Source organism: Crocodylus siamensis, chromosome 5, assembly GCF_052110815.1.
Source record: "Crocodylus siamensis isolate JL-2025a chromosome 5, ASM5211081v1, whole genome shotgun sequence".
Lineage (NCBI taxonomy): Eukaryota > Metazoa > Chordata > Crocodylia > Crocodylidae > Crocodylus > Crocodylus siamensis.
Window position 1 is genome coordinate 64,119,278 of NC_143399.1, and position 18,744 is coordinate 64,138,021.

At 43.2% G+C, this 18,744-nt stretch overlaps 1 protein-coding gene across 1 annotated transcript in view; it reads left to right on the forward strand.

Annotated features, from left to right (window-relative positions):
- Window positions 1-18,744, forward strand: part of CRB1 (crumbs cell polarity complex component 1) — a 200,911-nt gene that overhangs the window by 158,274 nt on the left and 23,893 nt on the right. Inside the window, exons 10-11 of the mRNA XM_090049760.1 lie at window positions 3,247-3,375; window positions 8,041-8,200. Coding sequence (XP_089905886.1) covers window positions 3,247-3,375; window positions 8,041-8,200 — 289 coding nt within the window. The remainder of the gene's footprint in view (window positions 1-3,246; window positions 3,376-8,040; window positions 8,201-18,744) is intronic.

Genomic DNA, 18,744 nt, shown 5'->3' on the forward strand with positions numbered 1-18,744 from the left:
GCTAGCAATTGCAGATAGTGGTTTTATGCAGGTAAATCCAAACAACACACATAGAATTTGTATTGGGTCTGGGTAAAATGTTCAAGTAAATTTCTGGTGACTTAGGAACTTAAATCCCATTGAAAGTCAATGGGATATAGCTCTTAAAACACTTAGGTGATTTAGAAAAAAATAAGGTTTTTGAAAAAAGGGGTTTTTTTTAGTGTTATGAGAAGCCATTTATGAGGCTTAAGTCATTCAAAATAAGGTTCTCACACAATTTCCATGACCCAGAGCTGAAATACTGTGGTGGAGACTGGGGGGCACTGACAGACATGTAGCTCCCCACTGTAACTCATGGTGCTTCACAGAAAGTGTCATGAGTTACAGTGATGCCTCAACCTGATGTTCTCTGTTTGGGGAGGTTGGGAGGAAGAGAATAGAGCTCCACTTTAAAGCTGGTCCAGTGGAGAGTGGCTGCATGTCTGCAGCCTTTCCTTTAGCCCCGCTCTTCCCCCAGCTCTGGTGCTATCTGCAGGATGGGATGGTGGGGCTCCAGTCTGGGGTTCGCCTGGCCTGCACTGGAGAGGGGGTTCGATTGAAGCCCCCCTCCCAAAGGGGCTCCAGTCCACAACCCTCCCCAGCACAGGCCAGGCCAACCCCAGTCCGGAGCTCCCTCCCCTCCTCCGTCTCCTCTCCCACCCTGCAGATAGCAAAGGGGCAGGGCTGGGCTGCATCAGCCCAGCCCTGCTTGCATGCACGGACAAACATAAGTTAATGAAAGTGCTCTACTTTGGAGCACCTTCATCTGAACCCTCATTAAACGACGGTTAATTTGTTGTGCAATCAGCCACTTTTAAAGCACTCTGCACCAGGCACAAAAATCTTGGGGGGCATATGCCCCCCCTGCTACATTACCTTGACTATCCCAACCTATTCCACCACATTGCATGTGCTTCCCCACCCCTCAATACATTGCTTCTGCCCCCCTCACATCTCTGCCCCCATAGACCTACCTGGAGGGAGCTGCAAGAGTTCCACCACTGCTTGGCTGTCACATGCATGTACGTGTGCACGTGCACGTGACACCCCTGCCTCCAATCACCCTACCCTACTCCCTAAGTCCCAAGCAGCCCCTTGCAGGCTGGCAGTCTACCAGTCTGCAAGAGAAAACATCTGTTTTTCTCCTTTAAAGGAGAAAACCTGCATTTGTCTTTGTTAAAGGAGGAAAATCTGCATTTTTGCACAGTGAACGGAAAACCCAGATCCCTGTAATTATTGCAACCCCATCCGCTCATGATGTGACCCCATTTGGAGTTGTAACCCACAGCTTGGGAACTGCTGGTCTAACCTTTTAGTAAAACTACACAGATAACCCTGAGACAATACAGGGCATAACACCTCAACCTACCATAGCTAAAGAAGGGTGACCACGGTGACCTATCTCCTGCTGCTATAAAAGTTGTTAATATATTCTCAAGAGATCCTGGAAAGAGGGCTGGCCATGGCTTCACCTAGGGGAAAGCAAAAACTCCCACAGTTCACACCAATCCGACAGTGGGGTAAAATTCCTTCCTGTCCCCAAATATGGCAATCAACCTGATCCCAAGTGGAGCCCTAGCAAGGAACCTCAATGTTTAAGTCCCATAGGAGCATGCCTCAGTCAAAATCCATAGCCAATACTCAGTATCTCTGAAGAAACTTAAAAAAAATGTATGTCTATATGTGATGCATCCTCATGCAGCTTCTCAAACAGCATGCCTATTTTCAGTTAGAACACGTTGCCCTTGTATGTATTAAACGTATCCATCATCATAAGCAGAACTGTTGAAGCAATAGGGAGTACCTGTGGTGTGAAGTACTGCTTGCTTAAAGTCTAATAGTATTTGAATCTGGCCCTTACAATTACTTTATAATACAGAAAGCCTAACAATTTATAACTCAACCAGACTGGCGTGCTTAAATTAATTAATTTATTAGATGTCTATCCCAGCCCTCTGCAAGACAGGCTAGGGGTAGTGTACAATAGAAAACAGAAAAATTATAAAAACAGATGAAAGCAGGTGAAGAACAAACTCCACAGATAACATAACTGTCTGTTGAAGGTCTGCCCAAATAAAAGAGTCTTACAGTGTTTTCAGGAGATGCCTTAAACTCTGATGGAGCACATATGGGGCTGCTAAATAAATTAACAAGAAAAATTTAGACTTTGTCCAACTGGTGGCTGGCAGGCACCAGGCTGGCAGTGGATAACATTAGGCTCAGTGGCCCCTGCAGCCACGTCTCCCACTGCAACATGGCATGAGAGGACCCAGGAGTCCACATATTAGGGCTGCGCAAAACTTTGGTCCCTGATTTGATTTGGCAGAGATTCAGCCTGATTTGGTGGCTGAATCTCCGAATCTGAATTGAATCAGAGGATCCTTTAATTTCTCTGAATCGAATTGGAGCCCTGCAAATTGATTCAGAGAGATTTGGAAAGAGTCAGCGATTTGGACATAGACACAGCTTACAATGTTTTTTCTACATACCTCTAGGTAGCAGGTGGCCTGTGAATGCTGCGAAGCTGGGGCACATGGAGTGTCCCACAGAAGCACAGGGGGCTCCCCAGCATGCTCAGCAGCAGACTTGGAAGTCTGGTCCACTTCCAGGTCCACTAGGGAGCACATTGTGGGGCTCCCCTGCACTCCCATGGCTCAGCAACTGGTTCCTCCTGGACCTGGGGGAGCACCTGGGGTCCCCCAAGGCCGATCACTGAGCTGGGGGTGGGGGGTGCCCTCCAGTATGCTCCCCAGCAGACCCAGAAGTGGACCAGCAGTACTTCTGGCCCACTTCCGGGTCTGCCGCCAAGCACATGGGAAGCCCCCCTGTTCTCCTTTGGGACGCTCCATGCATCCCAGCATTCACAAGCCATGCTGGTACCTCAAGGTATGTATAAAAAATATTTAAAGCCGTGTCTATGGCTGAATCACTGATTCTCCGATTCAGCATCAAATCTTCAAATTCTGATTGGGCCGAATCAAATCAGGGACAGTGATCTGAATAAACAAATTGAATCACTGTCCCAAATTTGGGCCAAATCTGAACTGAATAGGGCCCGCTTCGCACACCCTTACAACGTATCACCATCACAGCCCAAGCAGCAGAGGGTAGGGTCTGCATGGCTCCAGCATCACTCATGCACTGGGGGGGGGAGCGGGCATTCCAGGTGGGCCCTCTGCATCCTGAGGCCTGTGCAGTGTTAAGTTGACTTTCTTATTTATCTAGATACAAAAGGTTACCTTCTACAGTCTGTGGGAACGAGAAGAAAAATATCACTTGTTACAACTATGGCAACTGTACTGAGCATGATGGCAAGCTAAGATGCATGTGCCTACCCGGCTTTACTGGAGAACGGTGAGACACTTTAGAATTTATCATGTACTTTCCCCACTGCAGGGTGTCAGAAGTATTGCACAGGCTTCGTGGGACAGCTCTTCCAGAAAGCATCCTCGTTCTGGAGGAGTGATTGAAATGGTATCACTGCTTCAATCCTACTCCTGCAATAAGAGACACAGAGGTTAAACGGAGTAGTGCTCTCTGAGGTCAATGTGAATTCAAGACTTCAAGAGCAAGGCAGTTTCATTTCAGCAGCTCCAGTGACTTCAATGAGGAATTAATTTATTTTAAGATTTTTTTGCCTGAATGCCATTATATTTTACATACCTCTTTCTACATACACATGTTCCTGGGTCCATGCTAGTTCCAAAGATGACAAAATAGAATTCCTTGACCCTCCTGGGCTACAAGCTCTGTAGACCATTCAGTCTCTGGCAGTAATCCCTAGGCCCCTCTCTAGGCCCTGACCCCACTCCTGGCCAATTGACATCTCTGGGCTCCCCGGCCATGGCAATTGCCAGCAGTGGTCCCTGACCATCAGGCTCCCTAGACCCTGGCCCCACTCTTAGGCTCCCTAGCCCTGCTGACAGCTGCCTCTCCTGGGCTGCTGATTTCTGGGATCCCTGGCCCTGGGCTTGTATACCTCAAGCCCGGTCCCCTTCTGGTCAGATGGCTTTCTACTTGGCCACACCTGCAGGCTGCTTCTTCCTCAGCCTTTCATCTTAAAGTGACAGGTGCTGCTACCCTGACACCAGGATCCCCCCCTACCCCTGGCCCCACCTCACCTCCAGTCTCTCAATGCCTTTAACATGATTTTGTTTGTTGTTGAGGGAGCCAGTCCATGGGGTAGCTTCACTGGTTGCTTTATCTGGCAGCCTGTACTCCCTTTTGAGTGCTTCTGTTTTAAGGGAGCACTCCCATACACTTCTCAGGACTGTCAGAGCCTCAGCTGTCATAGCCATGGCCCCCTTTTTCTCTAGCCGCACCCTCAGATTTGGTCTACTGCTTAAGACCTCAGCTCCCAGGTATCAGCCCTACCTTGGGTTTCAGTCTTAGGGTTGAAACCCCTCCTAGGGTTTCAGTCTTACCTCTAGCCTTAGGCCCTTTAGCTCAGGGCTAGCTCCTGGAACAAGTAGCAGGGGGTGCCACACAAGCACCCCTGTTCATGGCCTCCTCCACCCCTGTAGCCACTATCCAGTGCTCCAATACAAACAGAACAAAAGTACAAGCCAGCTGCTTCATAACACAAATACTTTCCCTCCTCAAGGTAAATGTTTTCTGTAAACCCTACCCATAGGGGCCTTCTTCCCCAGTTCATCTGGGTGGCTGGGGTGCCTTTACTGTACATCTCCAGCAGCCCCCTACTCCCAAAAACTTCTCTCCCTGCTTCAGGCAGGGGCCACACCCTGCATGGTTAGAGACAAGTCTTATATCCCCAAACCCAAGCTTCTTCCAGTCATCTGACCAGGTCTTCTGTACCCAGTGACCAGGTACAGCTAATTGCTTCATTGGTCACCTGGCCTTATGAGTCCCAGGCCTCGTCCACCTGTTATTCCTTATTGCCCTTCCTGGCCTTGAGTCCCTCACCCTCTCAGGCCTTTCTAATAGGAGGAGCAGAGGTGCCCGGTTAGAATCAACACAGCCCCATCAGCTGTTGATGCAGGGTGACAACAGCTGATCAAGCGATCTGAAAACCGTGACACCAGCAGCTGATCAGGCAGTGTCCAGTGCCCAATTGGCTATTTCCACTGAAGAGAAACAGAGCAACAAGGCTGCAATTCTGCTTACTGTGGACTGTTAGGATGTCAGCTGCTCTCTTTTCCTCTCTCTTAGAGGGGCAGAAGGAAAAACAGAGCACTTTTGGGATGCTGGGGTCTGAGAGACCTTTGTAGCACTACATCTAACAGTCCACAATGTACATGTACCACTACAAAGAAATTTCTATTTAAAGCCACAACACCTTTGTGGTGGGTCCACCATTTTTGTAGTGCTACAAACAGCTTGAATATATGGACACTCATTTTATATAGGGCTATAAGGGTGTATGTAGTGGTACAAAAGTAATGTGCGTCCAAGGCCAAATATACATGGCGTCAACCGGTTTCACTGAGCTGTTATCCAATCTGGATATAAGAGATGTTCTCTGGCCGAGTAGGGCATTACACTAAACACAAACTGGCATTGTAACTTGCTATTTATTACATGTGAAATTATTATACGTAATTATTATAAATTATTAAGTATAGATTTATAGTTAAGCATAAATTTAGCACAGCTCTTAGCTAGCAAGGACTGGCAAACTGCACACATACCTAAATTTGTATTGCACTGTACCAAGGCAGTTTATTACTTGTATTAATTCTATGCATTGCAACAGTACACAAATTCCCAGACAGGATCAGGGCTTCATTGTCCAAGATGCTGTACAAGCAGAGGAAGATGTAGTCCCTATCCTAACAAATTAACTCAAGTTTTGTTCAGAGGCATTCAGCGCTTCGCCCAATAGCAGTGACAGAAATGTGGCTATAGAAAACATAAAACAAATGATTTTGCTCTTAATACAAAGAAAATTAAATCAGTAGTGTGCAGTGTCCAAAGCCCCCACAAGCTCAAGCTGTGCAACTCAGCAAGTACAGAACTTTCAACTCAAGGTTTCTGACTCTCTTAAATAACTTTTTAATGCCCACTGACTTTGTGGAATCACTGCAGTAAGTTGTAAATGATAGATGAAATGAAACATTCCTGCCCACCCAGTACAGGCTGCACTTGGCAATCACTGCTGTGCTATAATATTTATCTCAGACAGCCAGAAAGGCCTCCTGCCAATCCCATAAGATTTGGAAAAGGAGAAAAATAAAAATAAATCACCTTCTCCCCCAGTGTTTGGTGTGTATTTTGCTTGGGTCTTCAAGGTAGGAGAAAAGTGTGCGTGTATGTGGGGGTGTGGGGGGGGGTTCTCCCTCCTAACCCCTAGGCATCTCGCTAACTAGAGCTCTGGCAATGAATCCTTTCTTACATCCTTCACCACTGGCTGGCAATAACTTTTATTTTATAGATTCTATGATCTTAACTGAAATGGTGATGCTGCTTATAGACTGCGGCACCGCAATAGAGCACTTTAGTGAGACCTATACTTTTTTGGTCCCTAAATTGCAAAAATATTTCATACCTTTCCTCCAAGTTGTCAACAGGTAAACAGCAGTGAGTAAACTATATCAGATTGTTACCATGTGTAAAATACACGGGACTTATTTTACCAGCATACAGTATGGTAACATGTGAACACAGGGAAATTAAAAACCACTTTTTCACTTATTAACTGGATTGATAAAATTGATGTACAGTATTCTTTTAAGAGCATAGCCAGTCCCTCAGAAAATGTTCAACCCATGCCTTATGAAAATTACTGAAGTACATTCCATACAATTTGACAGACTTTGGGTCAAGCACAAAAGAAAGAGGGTGGTAGTATTCAGACATGGAAAGCTCATTTTTAGGAGAGAAATTCAAACTATTTATTGCAAAATAACTCATGGACTTAAAGCTGGGAATTTCAGCATGAACCAAGGGAGTTCAATTTCCAGCTTGAACTGAAATTCCATGGGACGTAAGTTCCCACAAAGTCTAAGTGTGCTTCTATGCCTGAACGTTTTTATATTGGAAAGCTTTTGCCAAATTGCATCACTTTGAGCTATATAATTGATCCACTACAGTCCATGTTATCATCTTACCATCCTTGTTCAGTGACTGGACAATTGAAACATTTTAATTAATTAATCAAATACGAGTGTTTTATGTGAATAACAGCCCTTCTCGGACCGTCTATACGAGCAAAACTTATTGGCAGGATTGCTTGAAATTGACTGTGACTATGGTCAAACTTATTGCAATTCAGAGAAAATTTCATAAACATATTTCTTTTGCAAAAACAGATTGGGTCTACTCATTAGACGATATTAAGACTGGTTTGTGGGTCATTGTAAAATATTGGGAAAAGTTTTGTCACAGCGACGAAAAACATTTAGATTAACAAATTAGTCACAGTACACTTTTAAATGCATGTTAGATTGTCACGAAACGCTATGAGAACTCAAATATAAGTAATTTTATTTTGTAATGAAAATTGTGAAGGCCATTGTGTATTTCAGTAAACATTTACAATCTAAGACTATGCTACACTGAACATATCTACATTTCCTGAGGCTTCTGATCTTCAGCTAGATCAATAGGGATTCTACTGGGCCTCTACTGGCATTTCTAGCAGGTAATATAGATGATATCTTTTATTAGACCAACAATATTTTTGCAAAAATAATTCTTTAATTGCAAGCCTTTGAACACAAACACCCTTCATCAGGCATTGGAGAAAAGATTGTAAAAGTTCTCCTGGGTAGAAATGAAAGTTCGTATTTCATAGGATTTCACAGAGGAGTCAGTAGATGGAAAACTCCTTTGGGCAGTCAGTGCTCATGAACTTTGCATAAAAGCTCATTTTGCATGCCAGTGGTCTAAATAAAGCATTTAAATGGCATGTCTGTGACATCTACCATTGAATACCTGCATTCCTAAACAGTACAAGGAGGCAAAAGATTTAAGTGCAGTTAGGCAGCTAAAGTTCTGACTAAACAATGGCCTGAGTGAACCATTCCTCTTTCTAAGGTTACTTTTTCTATATTACCAAAGCTTATGGTCTGCTGGGCTTTTTTTTTCTCCTAGATGCGAAATGGACATTGATGAGTGCAGCTCTGATCCGTGCCTGAATGGAGGCCTCTGCCAGAACTTACTCAACAAGTTCTACTGCATCTGTGATTTGAGCTTTGCCGGCCCCCGCTGTGAGGTAGATGTAAGCGACCTCTCCATTTATGTCTCTTTATTATTGTGGCAGAATCTCTTTCAACTTCTTTCCTATCTAATCCTGCGAATGGATGATGAGCCAGCAGTTGAGTGGGGTGAACAGGATGACTATTAGCAATCTCTATATTAGCATCTTAGGGCCTTGTTACGTGTTCCCCTGGGAGCCGCACAGATGTTGAGCGGTGTTAGGGCTAGTTCAAGTTTGGAGCAGTCACACTTCAGGCCAGCAGGGGTCTGGAGGATTGGAAGGTCAGAATCCCACTCCGCTCCCATTTCAGGCTTCCCTCCTGCCCCCTGTTCCCTGGGGCTCCCCTGGTTTACACCCACCTCTGGGTCTCCCCCCCGCCCCGCTTACTTATGGCTGCTCACGCTGTCTGTCTCAGGGGAGAAGGCAGGGAAGGTTAACCTGGCTGCCCAGTTACCACCAACACTACAGCATGGGTGCTCTTCTCTGCATTTAACCTGGACCAGAGAGCAGCAGTGGCCAGACAGGCAGGTTACCCATTACCTGCCTGCTCCCCCAGAACAGATAGCAGGGGCAGCCACATGTAGGCAGGGGGCAGGGAGGGCAGTGAGCCTGATCTGGGCCAGCTGAGGTGGGGGAAGACTGGGAAGGTAGGGATTTTATACTAAGGGGTATCCTAGAGCAGCTGGCGTTAAGAGCTCCAGGAGCCACACACAATTACTGTATAACAAGTACCTTAAAGTCATTGAAACATAACAGAAGATGCCTCGTTTGAACAGTAAACTAATTTAGGACTCAGAGAAGCAATAAAAATACAGCTTTAAACATTATTTTCTAATTTTTTTAATTTAAGCAAAACATGTTGTTGTATTTAAATAATTCTTCAATTCTGGCTTTGAATGCAGAAGTAAATTTTCCAACTAGCATCATATTGATTTCTATTATTCAACATAAACATGAGAGATAACAAGGCCCCAGCATAAACATGCAGACCTTGTTCATGAAGCACTTTCTGCTTTGGTCTCTGCTCTATTTTGGACAGCTGCTACCAGACCTGAAACAATGTCTCACCTTATTTTCATTGAGGTATTATATTTTGTATGTTCTCCCAGAGTCCTTCACTATAATGGATCAGAGTAGCCTATGACAACAAAAGATAAGAACCTGTGGTAAAATCCATGGATGCTAATGCCTTTAGGAAGGCCAGGATTTTACACTTAAAATATAAGCATTTTATTACTCTCATATAATGCACCATATTATCAACCAATAATGATTCAAAAATTTGGTTCATTGAAGGTAGACTCAGTAGGTAGTAAGATATTACCTTGAATTAGCCATCACTGGAAATACTGAGTCCAATCATGCTCCTGTTAGAATCAGAAACAAAATTCTCAGAGGTGGCCTTAGGGGAAATGGTGCCCTGGGCAAACGTATATTTTGATGTCCCTTCCCCCCCAGGTCACCAGTGCTTCTGCAGGCAGAGGCAGGGGTGCAGAGGTGCAGAGCACAGTCTGGCAGGGAGGTAGAGTGTCATGGTGCACCAGGCAGGTGAACAGGAGGGCAGGCTGGCACCGTTGCTGCTGTGTGGGAGTAAGGAAGGCTGGAGCAGGTGCCACCCTGCCCACACGTGCTGTGCCCAGCCTGGCTTCTTCTGAGCAGCAGCTAGAGGCAGGGGGGTGGGTTGGACTGGGCACTGCTCCTTCTGCCTGGGGCAGGGATCAGCTGGGGTGGGATGGGGGAAAGCACTACTGTGAGTGTGTGCTGCTCACACGTGTGCATGTGTTTGTGTGTGTGTGCATGTGTTTCCCACTCCCCTGACCATAGCACACTGAGGGGTCACCCACGTTGCCCACCCCTAAGGCCAGCTCTGAATATTTTTGTTGACTTCGCTGGTAGCAGGATTGGCCGATACAACTATCAATCTCCAATAAAATTCAATAGATTGAAATAAAATGCAGTTGTGCTGAAAATTAATATACAAAATTACTTCAAAGTATTAGTTTTAATGAATATTCAAGACATCAGATTTCAATTTTTGTTCATTACAAAATTGTTGACATTTTAAGTAAATTTATGGTATCCTTGAATGTGGTGCTACTATTGCAACAAATAACACAGGGAAAAGAGAAATACTTACAGGTATTTTTCACTTAATGGATGAATCCCTAATAAACTGAAATTAATTTTCATTCATCAAGGCAACAAATTACACAACATTTTTCAACATCACATAATGGGATGGGTTTAGCAAAGAAGCTGGACATGTATATGTGTCTGAGAGCACGAGTAAATGGAAATCAACTGCACTTAAGTATATGTTAAAATTTAGGTATACAGGCGACCCTCGCCACGTGCAGGGGATACATTCTTATGATCCCCGTGAATGGCGAAATCCACAAATAAGGCACTGCATTCATGAATGCAGCCGGTGTTCATGAACGCAGTGCCCCCGGTGGCTGGGGGGAGACCACGGTTTCAGTGGCGGCAGGAGCCCCGCGGCAGCAAGCACAGAACTCCCAAGAAGCTCCTGTAAGTGTATAAAGTGCATTTAAAATGCAGGTTCACCATTCATGAATATTTGAAGCTGTGAATGCCAAACCCACGAATAGCGAGTGTTTTCCTGTATACTTAAGTGCACTGTTGAATCTGGAATAATCTATCACGATATACTTATGATTTTTTCTCATTTAAAACAAGTTTTTTTACGTATGTCACAGTTACTCAGGATTCGTGTAATATTCTATTGGAGCATTATAATTCAGGCAGAGGCAGGGTAGAGATGAACCAAACAGACTAACCAAATCAGAGATGCATAAATTTTCATAAGCCAATGCTCATTTCATCAGATACTGTGAAAGGACACGCACAGAGCAGTCTATCAACTACAGAAAATGATTTCAATACAAAAGACAGGGAAGGGAGGGAGAGGAGTGGAGAAAAGACCTGGAAGAGGTCTTAAACAAGTAATAAATGCATAGGAGAAAGGGGGTCATACAAGTTAATCCAGGTAATGAGATAAGAATTCATTGTCCCCATTTAAACCATATTTAATCTAATCCTTCTGTGGATGAATTCTTGTTCCTAAGTGTCACATTTGAGTCAGCTTATGAAGTTCTGTTGCTCAAGAACAGCCTCTCTGAAGTGAGAAATGAAAAGTTGAAGAAGGTTCAAGTTTTCTTCTACCGGCTTTTCGTGTTTTTGTCAGACTGGTATCTCCTCATTCTTGCATGTAAGAGTTGCCCTGCCTGTCCAATGTAGACAGCAGAGAGGTGATGCATGTAAGCAGGTGATATAAGCAGGTGATGGCATTTCTGGTATTGGTAGAGGTGCAGGTGAATGAACCTTGGATGTTCTACTCCATGTTATTTGATACTGTGATGATATTATTTGTATAGATGTGTGGGCACAGCTTACATCGGGGTCCATTGTAAGGCCTGGTTCCTTAGTGAGGTAGCCTGTTGTTTGAGAGAGACTGCTTGAGGTTAGAAGGCCATCTGTAAGTCAGGAGAGGCTTGTCCTTGAGATAATCACCATTTTCCAGGAGGGGTGGAGGTCATTAATGATGTGTCCAAGATGGTCAGGCTGGGGGCTGTAGGTGACAACCAGAGGGATTCTTTTGTCATTTCTGTAACAGGAGTATAAGGTGCATCTCTACCCTGACTTCTGCCTGACTTCAGACTAACACAGCTAACTACCTCTCTCTGCTCATTATTATTCATGTTACGTTAGTGGAGGTGCAGTCCAGTGTAGTCTCCTTAAGTTATGGTTTGTGAGTGTAATTACTAACTGGCCTTTACTTCTATTTGTAGTCCCAGTGGTATAACATCCAACAATTTTCCCTTTCCCAAACCCGAGTCCTCTTCTTCAGCTCAACTCATTAAGCTACAGATTAGACTTACTGAGATGTGATTCTTATTTACACCAAGTTCACTTTATAAAGCTATGACTGTGTATAAAAGGCCTTATGCCATGGTTGCATAAAGCAGCCTTCATTAAATGAGAATTTGGCCTTTTTGGTTTTATTTGTCACTGCTGTGACACAAATGTTTTATCGTATTCTCCCACCAAATCAACTCTTTATATGAATGGCATTCAGGGTATATTTGAAGCAAAAATAGGGTCACTGAAAATAGTTTATTCATATTTTTGCATAAATGCAGAAACAAAGTCCTTTTTTATATATGTGCATACAATATGCTGTTGTGTCCCTGTGATGTGCAACAAGTTAATGTCTCAAGGAGCTGCCTTGGTCTGAAAACATAAGTGTAATAATTGCTTTATAATAACTGCATTACACCAAGAAAATTGATTTGTTATCTTTATTTTCCTGGAGAAGGCTTGACATATTTTGTTGTTAATCATTTGTAAAAATACAACGCCCAACTAGAAGTTTCATTCCCTTCCTCTGTTTTTTTTAAATAAGTCATATGTCTGTGAAAACAATGTATCGATGTATGTTCTATTATTAGGGATTAATTTATTGTAGGATTATGAAGGATATAAATATATTATATGTCCTCCTAGGAATATTATTTCACTTCAAAATAGAATACTTTGGATAATCAAAGACTGGCTGTAGAACATGACTGTGATTACAAACTTTCAGCCAGTTTCAACTATGAAAGCTAGCAAATATTCAAAAAATGGTATTATATTTATGCTTAAACCCCTTCTATACCACGTAACATTGATTCAGGAAAATATTTAGGCATGTGCATTAATTCAAACTAGTCCATATTTTTGTGTGGAACTTACTGAAAAGTCTCATTTAATTGAAATCAATTTTTTTCATTGGAAAATATTTGATTTTTCTGCAAAAAAGGTAAAATGAAAATGTTTACTTGGTCACATTTAAATAGAAAATACTTTAGCAATTTGAAATTGAAAAAGCAAAAATGAAATATTTTATTTTGAATTTCAAAACAAAACTAGTCTTCATTTCATTTGAATGTAAAATGTTGCTTTATTTTCACATTAAAAAAACCAAGAAAAACAATCCACCCTAAGATTTAGAGATGAAATAAAAATTTTCATAGAATTTCAAAATATTGCTTTGAAAACAACTTGAAGCTTGAAATTCCCAGTGGGAAAGCTGCAAATCTCAATGAAAAAAAATAAACAAATACTTTTATTCAAAATTTTACATGGGACTATTTTGATTTACTCACTAGCTCTACCTCAAAGTCCATTTAAGTCAATGGGAGTTGATGCATGATTATGGTTTTTGGAATAAAGGTGGACTGCAGAAACTCACCCAGGAACAGTATGTTGCAAAACCATCTCAGATCATTCATTTCAGATTGGCATTAGTGGCTGGGAATGTGGACAGCAATGTGTTTAATATCAGGGTTCCTGGTATACTGTATGTACATGCATGAAATTAAAAAGAAATGAAAACCAAAGACTATATATATATGCATAGAGATCTCAAACTATTTCATCAAATCTAGAGGCTTGAAATTTAAGTTCATATGTATATATAGTATCTGGTTTATATTTTATATATATTGTGTTATATAAAAAGTTACTCATTTGAAATATTCTAAGAGTAGAGAAGCAATTCAGGCTCTTTTCATCTGTATACATATCACAAATACCACTTTACCCACTGTGATTGTAAATGACTTCTTTCCTTCATCTAACGCCTTGTCATCATGAAACATCTCCTGATTTCAGAAATGCTGCTCTTTTCCTCTTTGTACTTCTGTATTCTTGACTACCTTGTGTGTGTACATCGCTTTCCTGTCGTTATATACAAAATAAATCTCTTGTCTATGTCTCTTTATGTTTACTATTTCTCATTTTTATGTTAATAACTGTTTTCAGTTGTTTTAAGTATACCATGACTTTTGAATACTTACACTTCACAAGTATATTATCCAAAAACTTAGACTGCAGGTTTAGGAAAAAAAGTTACACATAAACTGGTTTAGGTGATTAGAAGCTGGTTTAAACCTGTAACAAAACAGAAGTTCAGTGCACGTAAACCAGTTTCAAAATGGCCCAAACTGGTTTAAGATAAACCTGATTGAATGTAATATCAGACTTAACCGATTTAGGTCAAACAGATTTATAGAACTTCTGTCCCAGCCCCCTTCCTTGTTCAAGTTAAATCACAGTCCCCCAGCATCCCAGGATGCTTTGCAGCCCTTGGCTGGGCTGGGCTGCCTGCTTGAGCAGAGCAGGTTGACCCCACCTCTCTGCTCTCTAGCTGGAGCAGTGAGGGCTGGCTGATAAGGAGGTAAGGGTGGGAAATGTGGCTGGTGATACAGCTTGGTCTGCCTGGAGGGGGTAGAGCAGCCCCTGTCAGGCATTTCCCCCCACTCGCTGCTCAAGAGGCAGGGTTCATTGCCAGATGCCAGGCCTGGTGGCAGCCTGTGGTGAAGGGAGGAGGGAGGGGAGTTAATTCCCCTGCTTCCTCCCCTCTCCCACTGGCATGAGACCCCAGCAGGGTCTGCTAAGGAGGGTCATAGCAACCCCTGTCAGGCCATTTCCCCAATCTGCCACTTGAGTAGCAGGGGCTGTGACCAGCCCAAGCAGCAGCCTGAGGCCTCAATCCCACCCTCCCTCCCATCTCCCACTGGCACAGGACCCCTACCCATGCAGGTAGGAGAGGGGAGGGAGCAGGGAATTTTAACCCCCCTTCCTCCCCACTTCACCTTAGGCTGCAGCTGGGGCCAGCATCTGGCCATGCTTCCCACCACTCAAGTGGTGAGGTTGGGGGGGAATACCTGTCAGGGGCTGCTTCCCCCTTCCCCTTCTAGGTACACCTCAACTAGGGACTGTGCAGGCTAAGGTGGGGGTTTAAACCCTGCCCCAGTCAGCCTTCTGGGGCCTGGCCATGCTCCACTTCAGCTCAGCTTCCCTCCAGCCTTCTGGCTACTGCTGAAGGGAAAGGGAAGTCTCGCTCTAGTGTCCCCCAGCTTCCAGCCTGAGCCACTGCAGGCATGTGGCCACATTTCTGGAATCAAAAGTGAATGTCTGTTCACTGGGCTCTTGGTTCAATCTACGTAGATTAGACTAACCTGCAAAGATTGAATTGATTCACACTCAGGCTTTTTGAATGTCTGTACTTAACCCAGCTTTCCTGCCCTGTGTGGTATCTGATAATATATATGGCCCCTTACGTATTTCAGCAGACTGATGCTTTCTCATGAGAGGAGCATTAGTTTCTCCCTGTGGACAAGAGTCCTTTATTTCTTATTCCAGAATATATTAGGTGCCTGCTATTTTGATTTTACCAAATGTCATCAGTAAATGGACTCACTTGGGACTTCTCTGTTTAAACCTGAACCTTGCTCTTCCCCCAGTTTCCAATGCTAGAAGGAGAATACAGAAGTTTGCTAGGTTTTAGTGTATAGCTGTAAGCAAAATAGGCATGGGTGCTGAAAAAGCAGAAGAAAAATAGAAAACAGCTTATGCCGCTTAATATAATAGTATCCAATAATCGCTATTCTTTATAGCAACTGCAGGTTGTATGTAAACACTAAAAATATCCACATTCTTTACTAATGTATGGACTCACTTTACTTTGAAATTATTGTTTTATTAAAAAGCAGGGATTCAAATGAAGATATTTTAAGCTGGGAAAGAATGGCAGAAGGTTTCGGTGGAGACTGCACTGAATTCAGACAACTTAAGGTGGCTTGCAAATGATTTTTGTAAAAATTAGGCTTCTGCTTTTTCTGAAAGGTTTTGCAGAAAAAAAGGAAAAAAGAAAAAGATTCCCTCCCCCCTTTTCTTTTGCTTGTTTTTAGAAATTCAGATTTCATTTACCCTGGAACAATGCATGGTGACTGAGAGTTACTGAAATTATGATATCCTCAGACACTAAAACCTGAGTAAAGGAAGTAATTTTTAGCCAGATATTTTAAAACCTGTTTAATTACTTTGTTAACCCCTATTTACTTTCAGTTCCTGACAGACCCCTGGAAATCTTTCTTAAAGTTTCAGCATTTCCTCTCCATGTGTTAAGTTCATGGGGCATGCCTGGTACTGCCCCAAGGGGAACAGCCACCTCTTACGGAGTGGGGAAGTAGACACCTGATATGCCAGTATGCAGTCTCCAATTCTGATAGCATCATCTCTCATGATTTTAATTACTGAGGACCATGCGGTTTTGCACATTTTAAAAATATCTTGGGTGAACTTTGAATGCCCTCATAAACCCTTACCCCAATACTCTTTAGCTTAAAAAAAAATACCCTGCATCAAATCCTCTGTATATCAACAATAGGAGGATAATGCAGTAGGAAATGTAAGAGAAAAAATTATCTTGCTCCAAGCCTCATAAGCTTGGTACAAAACCATTTGATTGCAGGTGTTTTTCCTACAGTCTTGAAATCCAGGTGAATGTTTTATGCCTGAGGTTGCTTAATCCCACCCTTTCAATTTTTAGCACGTGCACTTGGCATTTCACGTGTAGATTCCATGCCTCATCATAAAAATATGTACAGTCTTGCTCGTTGCACTGAAAAATTGTTTAAGATTTCTAAGTCAAGAACAGATTACAAAAGCATCAGTTTTGATAGAACAGCTATAGCCTAAAATGCAGGGGTTATTACAGTGGCAGCATAGTATTTAGCAACAAATTATCAGAAATAGACTACCAAACACTTTGAATAAGGCAGGTGTAAACTGCTACCTGCCGTGGCTCCACTGCCCAAAGGTTCCATTAAGATCAGAAGCACACAGTTTTAGGGGCCCTATATACTCAAAGTTAAACATGGTTCTTGTTCTGACCAGCTTAAAGTATAGATCAGTAGTTCTCAGTCTTTTAGATTCATGGCACCCTTCACTGGATTCAAGATACCCTCTATAATGTTTCTGAAATGAGCGCACCCCATTTTAAATAGTTTATTTATTACAATGCTTATCTCCTTGCAGAGGGGCCGGTCAGTAAGGCTGTGTGCAGCTTTGGTTGCTGATTCAATCTGGTGGAGATTGGGCCTGATTCAGTAGCCGAATCTCTGAATCTGAATCAAATGAGGAGACCCTTTAGTCTCTCTGAATTGAATCAGAACTCTCTGAATTAATTTGGAAAGATTCAGTGATTTGGACACAGAGACCGCTTTAAATGTCTTTTCTACATACCTCAAGGTACTAGGTGAATGCTGCGAGGCTGGGATAGATGGAGTGTCCCACAGGAGCATGGGGTGGGGGGCGCAGTTCTCCAGTGTGCTTGGCAGCAGATCCAGAAGTGGACCAGAAGCACTTCCAGTCCACTTCTGGGTCTGCCAAGGAGTGCACAGCTCCGCACCCCTCCCCCCCGGCATTTCCCCCCAGCTCAGCAACTGGTGCCTTCTGGGTCTGGGGGGGCACCTGGGGGTCCCCCGTGGCTGATCACCGAGCCTGGCTCTGGTGCAGGGGGGACCCCCAGCACACTCCCCGGTGGACCCAGAAGTGGACCGGAAGTACTTCCAGGTCCACTTCCGGGTTCGCCGCTAAGCATGCAGGAGGCCCCTCGCACTCCTGTGAGACACTCCATCCATCCAGCATCACAGTGTTCAGAAGCTGCACCTGGTACCTTGAGTTATGTAGAGAAAACATTTAAAGCTGTGTTTATGGCCACGTCACTAATTCTCCGAATCAGCATTGAATCTTTAGATTCAGATTTGACCAAATGAATCAGGGACAATGATCTGAATCAACTAATTGAATCACTGTTCCTGATTTGGGCCAAATCTGAATCCAAATCATATAGGGCCCATTTTGCACACCCCTACCAGTCAGGTGGGCCAGGCAGGCAGGAGCAGCCAGGCAGGGAAAACCTAAGCCTGTCTTTATTCATTTATCTCCTCACACCTGGAGCCTAAGCCTGCTCTTATCTGCTCACACTTCCTTTTGCACTCTTTAAAGGATCGTACGACACCCCAGGGTGTCCCCACATCCTCGCTGAGAATTACTGGATTAGATTGTACTCAAAAAAGTTTCCCTGGACATTAAGGTGGACTATACTTTCAGATAGTACTTACTCCCCAAGGTTGTACCTACATGTTGCTGTACGGTGATGTTGCTACAGCGCCATGCTTTAGTACTTCCTTTTGGAAGGACTAAGGCATGGCTCAGTACAGGTGGTTATTGTGCTGTGGAGCATGCCACCACAGCAAAGTAGCTGCTTATCACATGATCACTACATCACCGTAACATGCCGTATGATGACATGTAGATGCACCCTAAAGTGTACTTTCCCTTGTTTTATTTATAATACCGAAGCGGTGATTCGACTCACAATACAGACTTAAAATTCTGCTTTAATTTAACTATAGCTCCCTTCATCTGCACATGCCATTTCTGCTTTCTTATCTTCTTCCATCTGGTACCACTGCTCCCTCCTGGGCAAATGGACAAGTGGCACATGCTGCAAGGTTACACCTCACATTAAGTGTCATTAAAAATACACTAATAAGCATGTAAAATACGTTCAATATTGAATTCAAATTCAATAAAAACTCTGTCAGGCTTCCATAGTGTGGAAGCTTGGAATTTTGATTGAATCTGCCCCTCAGTGATTAGTTAACATATTCATTAACTGCAAGTGTTAGTAATATGAATGTATCTAATGA